This window comes from Oryctolagus cuniculus, chromosome 9, assembly GCF_051225735.1.
Source record: "Oryctolagus cuniculus isolate XC-2025 breed Fujian yellow rabbit chromosome 9, ASM5122573v1, whole genome shotgun sequence".
NCBI lineage: Eukaryota > Metazoa > Chordata > Mammalia > Lagomorpha > Leporidae > Oryctolagus > Oryctolagus cuniculus.
The window spans coordinates 94,282,868-94,295,395 of NC_142875.1; the positions used below are offsets into that span (position 1 = coordinate 94,282,868).

The 12,528-nt window shown below is 45.7% G+C and overlaps 1 protein-coding gene across 6 annotated transcripts in view; it reads left to right on the forward strand.

The window, feature by feature from the left end:
- The window catches only part of SGCG (sarcoglycan gamma), a 137,931-nt gene that overhangs the window by 77,610 nt on the left and 47,793 nt on the right, over positions 1–12,528 (forward strand). For all 6 annotated transcript variants that reach the window (XM_070048305.2, XM_070048306.2, XM_051849884.3 and 3 more), the window contains 1 exon segment: positions 12,283–12,384. In XM_070048305.2, the coding sequence (XP_069904406.2) occupies positions 12,283–12,384 (102 nt within the window).

The following is a 12,528-nucleotide window of genomic DNA, read 5'->3' on the forward strand; positions in this document are numbered from 1 at the left end:
TCAAAAGTGGCTTTACCAGTTTGCATTCCCACCAACAGTGGGTTAGTGTCCCTTTTTCCCCACATCCTCGCCAGCATCTGTTGTTGGTAGATTTCTGAATGTGAGCCATTCTAACCGGGGTGAGGTGAAACCTCATTGTGCTTTTGATTTGCATTTCCCTGATTGCTAGTGACCTTGAACATTTTTTCATGTGCCTGTTGGCCATTTGGATTTCCTCTTTTGAAAAATGTCTATTGAAGTCCTTGGCCCATCTCTTAAGTGGGTTGTTGGTTTTGTTTTTGTGGAGTTTCTTGATCTCTTTGTAGATTCTGGTTATTAACCCTTTATCTGTTGCATAGTTTGCAAATATTTTTTCCCATTCTGTCGGTTGTCTCTTCACTCTCCTGACTGTTTCTTTTGCAGTACAGAAACTTCTCAATTTGATGCAATCCCAATAGTTGATTTTGGCTTTGACTGCCTGTGCCTCCCGGATCTTTTCCAGAAATTCTTTGCCTGTGCCAATATCTTGAAGGGTTTCTCCAATGTTCTCTAATAACTTAATGGTGTCAGGTCGTAGATTTAGGTCTTTAATCCACGTTGAGTGGATTTTTGTGTAAGGTGTAAGGTAGGGGTCTTGCTTCATGATTCTGCACGTGGAAATCCAGTTTTCCCAGCACCATTTATTGAATAGACTGTCCTTGCTCCAGGAATTGGTTTAGATCCTTGATCAAATATAAGTTGGCTGTAGATGTTTGGGTTGATTTCTGGTGTTTCAATTCTGTTCCATTGGTCTATCCATCTGTTTCTGTACCAGTACCATGCTGTTTTGATTACAACTGCCCTGTAGTATGTCCTGAAATCTGGTATTGTGATGCCTCCGGCTTTGTTTTTGTTGTACAAGATTGCTTTAGCTATTCGAGGTCTCTTGTGCCTCCATATGAATTTCAGCATCATTTTTTCTAGATCTGCGAAGAATGTCTTTGGTATCTTGATTTGGATTGCATTGAATCTATAAATTGCTTTTGGGAGAATGGACATTTTGATGATGTTGATTCTTCCAATCCATGAGCATGGAAGATTTTTCCATTTTTTGGTATCCTCTTCTATTTCTTTCTTTAAGGTTTTGTAATTCTCATCGTAGAGATCTTTAACGTCCTTGGTTAAGTTTATTCCAAGGTATTTGATTGTTTTTGTAGCTATTGTGAACGGGATTGATCTTAGAAGTTCTTTCTCAGTCATGGCATTGTCTGTGTATACAAAGGCTGTTGATTTTTGTGCATTGATTTTATATCCTGCCACTTTGCCAAACTCCTCTATGAGTTCCAATAGTCTCTTAGTAGAGTTCTTTGGATCCTCTAAGTACAGAATCATATCGTCTGCAAAGAGGGATAGTTTGACTTCTTCCTTCTTGATTTGTATTCCTTTGATTTCTTTTTCTTGTCTGATGGCTCTGGCTAAAACTTCCAGAACTATGTTAAATAGCAGTGGTGAGAGTGGGCATCCCTGCCTGGTGCCAGATTTCAGTGGAAATGCTTCCAACTTTTCCCCATTCAATAGGATGCTGGCTGTGGGTTTTTTATAGATTGCTTTGATTGTATTGAGGAATGTTCCTTTCCTTTTCTCTGTCTTCTACGTCCAATATTCTCTCTTCTGCTTCACCCATTCTGTTTGTAAGGCTCTCTATTGTGTTTTTCATTTGAAATATTGAATTCTTCACTTCAGTCACTATCACAGTTTCCTGTTGTACTAGTTGTTTCATTTCATTTTGATTCCTCCTTAATATTTCATTTTCGTGAGAGAGATTTTCTATCCTGTCCATTAAGGATTTCTGTAGTTCAAGAATTTGTTTTTGAGAACTTCTTAATGTTCTTATCAATTTTTTGAGATCTGCTTCTTGCATTTCTTCTATGTCATCATCTTCATAATCTTGAATTGGGGTGTCTTTTTCATTTGAGGGCGTCATGGTGACTTCCTTGTTTTTATTACCTTGGTTTTTGCGTTTGTTATTTGGCATATTGGAGATATTTAGTTTCTTCACTGTGGTGCTTTTTTCTTGTTATACTATGACTCTAGATTAAGTGGACTATCTGTTTTTGATGGAGCCTTAGGGCTTGAGATGGGTGTGGCCTGAGAGCTCTGTTTGGTGTGCCAAAGGTGACACTCCCATGTTAGGCGTGGTAAACCTCTCTCTCTCTCTCTCTCTTTCTTTTTTTTTTGATTCAAAAGGGAATTTATTCTGCACAGCTGAACGAAGTTGGAGGTAGTTAGCAGGCAAATGATATACCCACAGGAGCCAGAGATCAGAAGCTCTTTCCCAAGGACCACACAGGGAATCTGTTCGGCCCTCAGAGTGGGCTCAAATTCTCCTTCAGTCTCCCACTGGGTTGCCAAAGTTACGGAATTGTAGCATCTCTGGAGAGTGCTCACGTGAATTCCATGAGTTCTCTCCCCCACCGTCTCTTTTTTCACAGTCTCAGTTCAGTAGCACCACAAATTTACTAGGTCCTAATCTCCTGTTCATTCGCCCCGCCCAGAGTCAGGTTTTTCTGCTAGGCTCAGGGCCGGTGCAGACCTGAGGTCGCTCTGCTTATGACGTATGTCCAAGATGGCACCTGCTCTTTGTCTTGCTCGCCCTTGAGAGGTGAGCGGAGAGAGAGAAACCCGTGTCCGTACCAGTCACCTTTTTTTTTTCTCTCTCTCTCTTCCAGCTAGCCTGGTGAACTCCCCCACCCCGGGGGGGTTGTTCCCTCTAGTCTCCTCTCTCCGCTTGCCTGCCGGTGTCTCGGGCTATTGAGGTTCGGCTCACCTCGCGTTCCAGCGCTGGTGTGTTGAGTCTGCCGCTGGTGTCCCGAACTGTGGGCTCCCACGCTCTCCACGCAGGTCCGCTCCCCTTCCAGCACCGACGTGTGGACTCGGAGCCCTGGACGTCCCAAGCCTCCCCGCTGTTGTCTGTGTGGCACGCACTCCCCTTTGAGCACTGGCGCGCAGACCCTGCGGCTTCTGCGGCTCAGTCCCGTGGCTCGGCTTCCACGCGGTGGGCAACCTTGTTCTCCCAGTAGGTCCTCCGATTCACGGCCACTCGATCCAGAAGAGTTTCCTCTGCAATATTTTCCTGGTTCTTTTTTTCTGAGGCTACCGTAACTCCCCTTTTATTAAACTAAGTTTTCCCGGACTATCGGCGCGCGCCCTCACTATTCCGCCATCTTGGCTCCGCCAATATTATCTTTAAATTTATAATTCTGTAAAATACTTTGTTGTTAAATTTCGCTTTCATTTACTGTGGCAATAGGTAACCTTCCCCTTTTCAAGATGTCAAAAACCTTGTGTGCTTTTATCCTTTAGAAGTATTTGAGATTAATTTTTTGGAAGCTAGCAGTCAGAAATCTTCCATCAAAGACCTTCTCATTAAGAGTCTTTCACATCCCAAGAATGTAAACCCTTACTAGATATCATCTTTTCCTTCGATGGATCTTTTTTAAAAAAAGATATATCTACTTATTTGAGACAGAGCTATGGAGAGAGGGAGATGCAGAGAGAGAAATCTTCCATCTACTGGCCCACTCCCTAAATGGTTGCAATGACCAGGGCTGGGCTAGGTCAAAGCCAGGAGCAAGTAGCTTTTTCTGGGTCTCTCATGTGGGTGCAGAGGCCCAAGGACTTGAACCATCTTCTGCTTCTTTCCCAGGTACATTAGCAGGGAGCTGGGTGAGAAGTGGAGCAGCTGCGACTTTAGGTGGCGGCTTTACCTCTATGCCACAATGCTAGTCCCCTAGAACATATATTTCTTCATTAAGTAGTCAGTGATCATTTATAGGAAGCTGGGGAAATCTTAATGATGTCTATTACAGACCTGTGGTTGTAGAATCAATGGAAGAGGGTTCTTAACACTCAGTGGAAAAAGAATGCAGGTGTACAAATGACTATTTGCATTCTGTGACTGCACAAGGGACAGAGAAGGTCATTAAAATACCACTTTTGTTGTGCTGTTTTCTAAAATCTTCTGCATCTTAAAAGCTCTCACAATCTGAGAAAATGTGTTTACTAACTGCATATGAGCACTTTAATAACATTTATCACAATAGTCTTTATTTTCTTCCTTAAAATACCTGATTTAAAACAGATGATTTTTATGCCTAGCATATTTTACTCGTGGATTTTTAGATAGGTCTTACTTTCCTGCACCAAGATTCACCCTCTAAATAAAGCTTTAGTTGCTTTGGGTAAGTGCAAATGTAGTATGGCATACTTAGTTCTGCAATAATCTGGACTGTATTATAAAAACGTCATTTGATGGTGACAATGATATCCATGAAAATGCTTTCATGTGGTTAAGTGTCTTTATTTTTTAAATATCTTTTAAAAAAAAAAAAAACCTATCTGGTACAATTCTAAGACGTCTTCAGGATCTCCACCCGTTGGAGTTAAGCCCTGTAGCCCCTCCCTTTAACTGTGGGCGGGGTTTGATTTACTTCCAGCCAATAAAATATAAGGAAAGTGATGGAACTTTGGTTGCCATTGTGCCGTAAAGCACTCTTGCGATGTAATTAAGGTTCTGGGTCAGTTGACTGTGAGTTCATCGAAAGGGAGATTAGTTACAGGTGTGAGGGCCTTAGGCGAGAGACTGAGCCTTTAGTGAGAGGTTTTCCAGCCCGCCCTGGAGCTGGATCTGCCGTATTAGGAGAGGGTCTGGGGACCGGGGACCGTAGCAGAACTGGGGCCGCCTCTGGCACCCGAGAGGAACAGCTACTGATAGCCAGCAAGAAAACAGAGACATCAGTCCCACTCAGCAAGACACTGAATTGTGCCCACACCCACACAAGCTCCGGAGCAGACACAGTCGGGCCGACACTTTGCAGCCGTGTGAGGCCCTGAACAGAGCCCTCGGCTCGGCCTGCTCGGCGACACGGACCCTCAGAAACGGGGAGAAGAAAAGCGCATTGCTGACGCTAATGAGAGTTCAGAAAGTTCGCGGAAATGTGTAGTATGTAAAACTACTGCATGCATTTCAAAATTTTTCAGCAGCAAGGTACTACGTATTGATTCCACTTTCCACATACTTTTTAAAAAGATCAAACCACTTGGGTGTTTTTATATTTTTGTTTATTTATTTGGGCATCGAGAGGTAGAGAAAAAACTCCCCGGTTGGACAACAACATGGGCTGGGCCAGGCCAAAGCTGAGAGCTGGAAACTGCATCCTGTTCTCCCACGTGCTTGGCAGGGACACAGCCACCTGGAGCCAGCCCCTGCTGCCTCCCAGGTGCACATGAGCAGGAAGCTGGAATCAGGGGCAGGTGTACCTAGGCAGCTTACCCACCGTGCCAAATCCCCACTGCCTTTCCTTCCAGGAACTTCTTAAAGTAATCTCGTGGCAAGACAAAACTAATACAATGTCACTACATTCCACAAAGACGGGCTTAACATTGCTTTTGCTGCCGAGTGATCAATCACAAGAAAGAAAACCAAAAAACCCCTCAGTTACCTAAATGAACTTACCTGATGATCTGTACCAAGCATCTCTCATGCCGCAGGGAAGTCTGCTGTGCAGGTGGGGTTGCAGGCGCGTTTCCCAGGGTCATGGGAAGTTCAGCCGCTCTGGAGAATACAGCAGGAGTTGCTTGGAGTCCTTTTCCCAGACTTCACGTTCTTTCTTGTACTATATCATCCGGATGTGGATTGGGAGGTTCCGTTCCTTGTCTGGGGAAACACAAGCAGAAGAAGTGAGTCTGAATGAGATCCTGCACCCAAGATGTGAGCCTCTCTTTGAAGCTGCCCATCTCGTTACCCACCTCTCAGCAGCACACATGTTGAATCGGGTTGCAGTTTGTAAGATTTCTTCATAAAAGAAGGCATGTGAGACTTGTACTGAAATTCTGTCTGCCTGTGTCAGTCCTTGATCACTCATTCAATGTAAGAGATCAAATGGAGCCCCAGCCAAAATGTTCCGTATTTTACAAATGAGGGATATCAGACTGGAGGAAGGGTTGATAAAAAGTACCTTGTAGCAGTGATCGTATGAACGAGCACAATGCCCACTGTTTCTGTCCTGACTGCTTCAGGAGGGCACTGAAGGTGCCTGCGTTCATCAGCCAGCTTTGCTTCCCTGCGTCACTAAGAGGCTGGCATGACACTACCCCACACCAGGAGGACACCTCCCTCACTCGGCTTGATGGCAGGTTTGCTGGACTACCTGAGACTCACCCCTGCAAGTCTCCATGTCTCATGAAATCAGTTGTGAAAAGGACACATCTCCGCCCAAGAAAGCAACCTGTGAGAAGGGAAAGCAATCAAATATTGTCTGGCTTCTAGGAAAAGGATTTTCCTTCTTGGCTGGGAACATCTCACACACACACACACACACACACACATATGATGCCTCCGTTCAGTCACATTCACCACGGGTCTGACTGCACCAGGACTGAGCTTGGTCCCCTCTCGTCGGCTCCACCCCTGCCTCTCCCTTGCCCTGCCCACGGGGTCATTAGGTTTTCCTTTATCTGACACAGATGCTTTAAACTGCCTGCCTCGGCTTCCCATTTGTTTTACAAACTGATGGAAAGTATGATTAAAAGAAAAATAGGGTGCTGTGGCTTTTTTAACCTTGGCATTTTTCCAAGTCGTTTCTTTCTGCAAGGTATTATATTCCACCAGTGCTTTCCAGTCTGGAAACCAAATTGAAATCTTTGATGTATATGTTTCTTGTAACAGAGAAGGACTGAAGCAGAGGTCACAAGCAGGAGAAACGCGTGCTAACCTAGTGGTGTTTTCGTGCTAAGACAAGAGGTTATTAGGACTGCATTTGCAGGAGAACAATAAATCTGAAGTTATCCTAGGTGCAGAGGGGTCTCATTATCACTGCCGTGAGCACCCCGAGCCCTGTGATTACTGGAGTCTGAGATACAAAAAGCACTGTAGCTGTAATTTTTATCCCAGGGATATGCCTTGAGTTTTTCCTGTTATTATAATTTTTCTATGGGTGATTGAAGCATAGGATGGCAACTGTGGGGAGCAACTCGGACTATACTGTTACTGGAATTAAGACTTATTCTATACAGCTGCTCTCCCACAATGTGGCGCTGGGAGAGGAGCGAACAGCTTCTACCCAGCTGCCTCTCACCAACTTGACAAGCTGCAGGAGCTGCTCCTGATTGGAGGAGAGCAGCGTGCTCAGTGTGTGGGTAGCAGAGTTGGGATTGGTGGAAGAGGACTATAAAGGAGGAGAGAGACAACATGCACCAGGAACATCTAAGAGGAACATCTATCTGAAGGAACACCTGAGGAACATCTGAGCAGCCCCCGAGAGAGCCGGCCGGCGGTGTGCCGCTCCCCCGCGGAAGTGGGGAAAGTGGCAGGGGGAACCGCCCTTCCACGGAGGTGGAAGGGTCAGTAGCCAACCCGGGAAGAACCAGCAGCAAACCCAGGGAGGGCCGAGCAGATGAAAGAACAACACAGGGTCCTGTGTCGTTCCTCCGTGAAGAGGGGGAGTGACATAATGGTGCCGTGACTCAGATATGAAGCCTAGGCAGGGTTTAGTGTCGTTCCTCCATGAAGAGGGGGAACAACATAATGGTGCCGTGACTCGGATAGGAAACCTAGGAGGGAAGAAGTGGGAAGAAGTGGGAAAATACTGGAGAGACTAGCAAAGAGCCTAGGGAAAAGCCGGACGGAAAAGGTGCCGGAAGAAGCTATCGAAAGCCTAGGCATAGACTTGGATACGGACTGTGGGAAAGAAGTTAGGATTGAAAGCTAGGATTTAGGCCGGCGCCGTGGCTCAATAGGCTAATCCTCCACCTTGCGGCGCCGGCACACCGGGTTCTAGTCCCGGTTGGGGCGCCGGATTCTGTCCCGGTTGCCCCTCTTCCAGGCCAGCTCTCTGCTATGGCCAGGGAGTGCAGTGGAGGATGGCCCAGGTGCTTGGGCCCTGCACCCCATGGGAGACCAGGAAAAGCACCTGGCTCCTGGCTCCTGCCAGGATCAGCGCGGTGCGCCGGCTGCAGCGGCGGCCATTGGAGGGTGAACCAGCGGCAAAGGAAGACCTTTCTCTCTCTCTCTCTCTCACTGTCCACTCTGCCTGTCAAAAAAAAAAAAAAAAAAAAAAAAAAAAAAAAAGAAAGCTAGGATTTAAAGTGAAAGCAAGTAGAAACTTAGATACGGACTGCAGGTTGAAAGTGAAAGTGAAACCTAGAAGAAACTTAGACTCGGATACGGACTGTGGGGAGAAGCCAGGAGAAGTGAGAGGGGAATATTGTTGGAAGAAAACTTAGGGAAACATACCGGGTAGAGAAAAATGTTAGGGAGGATGAAGCCGCGGGGGCAGGCTGAGGCGGAGATGGAAGCCAGCTTGGGATTCATCAAGTTAGCCCAGGGAGCAAAAGGTGAAAATCTAAAACCAGAGGCGGAGACACGTGGGCCAGGTTGGAATCCGTCAGATTAGCCCGGGGAGCAAAAGACGGGAAGCCAAACCATAAGGCGGAGACGTGTAAGCTAGGTTGAATTCGCCAGGGTAGCCCGGGGAACTTAGATTGAATACCGGTGGCGGAAATGTAAGCTACGCTGTGTGACTCGCAGAAGCCGCCGAGTGCAGAGAGAGCACGCGGGGCGTGAATAGATAGGGAACGTGGGGCTAGCGCGAAGGCCGTGGTGCGGGCGCGAAGGGCGTGGAGACCGCGGAGCGCGCGAAGCCAAGCCGCGCAGAGCCGGGAGCCCACCGCAGGGCAGGCGCTGGGAAGCCACGCAGATGAGAGAAGCGCCAGCTGAAGCGGCACAAAGCCGGGAAGCCGCCGTGGGGCAGCGAGGCGCCGAGAAGCAGCCGGGAAACCGCAGGGATAAGAGAAACAGAAGTTTAGAAGTAAAATGAGAGAAATAGGAATGCTGGCAGATAGAAGTAAAATAGGAGAAATAGGAATGCCCGGAGATAGAGAAATAGAGAAAAATAAGGCCTCCCCACAACACGCATGGCAATGAGAGAGCTTGGATTCGGTCTGCCTGATTAGTAAGACGATAAGCACCTGTGGGCGGCTGCAGGTCACCGAAGACAGGCACGTTATCAACATCAATAAGTCTCCCCACAATACGGCAATGAGAGGGCTTGGATTCAGTTCGCCTGATTGGTAGGGCTTGTAAGCACCTGCAGGCAGTTCTAGCAGAGCAGAGCATGCGCTGCAGGGCACCGAACACAGGCACGTATCAGCGCCTAAAAACCTCCTCACAACATGGCGAAGAGAGGACCCGGATTCGGTTTGCCTGATTGGTAGGGCTTGTAAGCACCTGTGGGCAACTCTAGCAAGCAGAGCAGAGTGTGTGCCGCGGGGCACCGAAGACAGGCGCGTATCAACGCCAAAAATAAAAAGAAAGGGGGATCTGTTGGGAGCAACTTGGACTATACTGTTACTGGAATTAAGACTTATTCTATACAGCTGCTCTCCCACAATATGGCGCTGGGAGAGGAGCAAACAGCTTCTACCCAGCTGCCTCTCACCAACTTGACAAGCTGCAGGAGCTGCTCCTGATTGGAGGAGAGCAGCGTGCTCAGTGTGTGGGTAGCAGAGTTGGGATTGGTGGAAGAGGACTATAAAGGAGGAGAGAGACAACATGCACCAGGAACATCTAAGAGGAACATCTATCTGAAGGAACACCTGAGGAACATCTGAGCAGCCCCCGAGAGAGCCGGCCGGCGGTGTGCCGCTCCCCCGCGGAAGTGGGGAAAGTGGCAGGGGGAACCGCCCTTCCACGGAGGTGGAAGGGTCAGTAGCCAACCCAGGAAGAACCAGCAGCAAACCCGGGGAGGGCCGAGCAGATGAAAGAACAACACAGGGTCCTGTGTCGTTCCTCCACGAAGAGGGGGAGCGACAGCAACCAAGAAATAAAGGCGGCCAAGGCCCACATAGACATTTACAAGCCACAGGTTCTCCCTGTGAGCAGTGATATTCATCAGCTTGAACCAGAATTACGCTCCTATCACGTGGAGCAGTTTTACCCTCGATGTTAATGTGCTTTTTCATGTCAATGTACCCACTTCCGCTCTCCCACCAGCAATATAAAGCTGTTACTGTCTTCTGGGATCATAATTATTTTTATGTGAATGCTAATGGAGGTGGTATCTTGAAACTATATACTAACAATCTCATTTGTTTAAAACAAAGACTTTGGCCAGCACCGCGGCTCACTTGGCTAATCCTCTGCCTGTGGTGCCGGCACCCTGGGTTCTAGACCCGGTTGGGGCGCTGGTTCTGTCCCTGCTGCTCCTCTTCCAGTCCAGCTCTCTGCTGTGGCCCAGGGAAGGCAGTGGAGGATGACCCAAGTGCTTGGGCCCTGCACCCACATGGGAGACCAAGAGGAAGCACCTGGCTCCTGACTTCGGGTCAGCGCAGTGCTGGCCGTGGCAGCCATTTGGGGAGTGAACCAATGGAAGGAAGACCTTTCTCTCTGTCTTTCTCTCACTGTCTAAAAAAAAAAACTACTTTAAAGCTTCTATAAAGCAATGAGAAGAACATTAGTTTAAGAGTCAGATTGGGTAAGAATGGTGGTTTTAATCAGGATTGTGTTCAGTCTGTGATTCTTTGATCATGCATACACACACACACATACGAACTGTTCATGATTATTTTAATTGAATGCTTGGTTTAAACTTGGCACAAAATTATAAAGTCCCATAACCTGTTACTCTATTTTCAGTATTATTTAATAAAGGATAGTAAATTCAGACATGCAATAGTAACTTAGAATCATCAGATGGTAACCTGAATTCTGCATTTAAGCTTATTTAATGAAGTTTGATCTAGGGTATTTGTAAGTTACACCTTAATATATTTGATCTTTTTAAAAAGCTGAGCAAAAAGTATTTTATTTTCAAGATTTGTATGATGACTTATTTTTTAAAAGATTATATTTTATTGAAATCATAGAATATGGTGAAAAGATACCTAAGTCATCTTATGTCAATTCCCTCATTTTTTCAAATAAAAAAAAATAACCACTTGAAAGCACAGACAATTAGCTTTGGCAATCTGATGGTGAAATTAGCTATGTCAGACGCTAAGATTAGCATCATCCTTATTTTGTTTGCTTGTTTTTTAAGATATTATTTGTTTATTTGAGAGGTAGAGTTACAGACAGAGGGAAAGAAAGAATAAAAGGTCTTTCATCCACTGGTTCACTCTCCAAATGGCTGGAGCTGGGCCATCCAAAGCTAGGAGCTGCTTCCGGATCTCCCACACCGGTGCTAGAGCCCAAGCACTTGGGCCATCTTCTGCTGCTTTCCCAGGCACATTAGCAGGGAGCTGGATCAGAAGTGAAGAGGAGCAACGGGGACACAACCAGTGCCACAGGCGGATGCTTAGCACACTGTGCCGTAGAGCCTGGGCTTATTTTTCTGACAAAACTGTTGGCATTTATTTACTTGAACCCAGAAATTCAGCAGCAGATTTTCACATAAGAATTATAATCTTGAAGTTTCACTTTGATTAATTCTATGATGAAAAAAAGATTCCTGGTAGAAACAAAATGCTGCTAATTACCCATTTCATGATGGATTTTATAATATTTACACTATTGGTTTAATTTCTTAAACCTTGATTTACAATTGCATGGTTGAATTCTGTGAATTCAAACAGTAGTTAAGCTTTTTCTAATGTGAGCTTGGCCTTCAAATCACGCCATCCTCTGAATCACAAGCCAAAAAGGGACTCCAAGGACCTCCTATGCCTGGGTGGAAGTGGCCACGCCCACCGGCATTTAGAGCTTCCTTAGCCAGACATTCCCTCCTTGGAAAGAGGACTACAGTGGTGGGTCATGGAGAGGAGACCTTGCAGAAGAATCACACATTTAATTTGATTCTTGTGAATGCGACTTGTTGATAAAGTCCTAAGAAGTCTGCAACACAGAATGTGCTTCTGTTTAGAATCACCTGTCCCTGCCCTGGAAATTCACCTGTCACTGTAGAAAATGCTTTTAAGTGTCTGTGTCATTCTCTGCACTGCTCTGCTCTCCTTTCTAAAAAATAGACAAAACCCTCTATCCTGGGGGAAGGGAGAGAAGATCAACATTCAGTTGGTTGAATATATGTGCTTCCAATACATTCAAAAAGGGAGTACAGGTGAACAATTGTTTATGTGGGTATGAAACTTAAAGAAGCTAAACAGATAAAAACAGGTGAGTCTCCCATTGGGTTAGCTACAATCAAAGACCATAAAATAACAAGTTCTAGTGAGAATGTGAAGAAATTTAAATCAGTACAAAGAGACATGGAAAAGAAAGCAACCAAAAACATCTGTTTTATATCTTTCTTTCTCTCTTTTTTTAAATAGACAGGAATGGGTCACTTGCATGTAACAAAAGATGGACTTCGCCTGGAAGGAGAATCAGAATTTTTATTCCCATTGTACGCCAAAGAAATACACTCCAGAGTGGTAAGAAAATACAAGACTTGAATAATCTGATGACATTTTTAAGTAATTGGTTCATTATCAAAATAATAGTTAAGCAGAGAAATTGAATATATTTCAAAGGCTATTCTTAGGGTGTGCTCATATGCCCACATTTACAATAAGCCC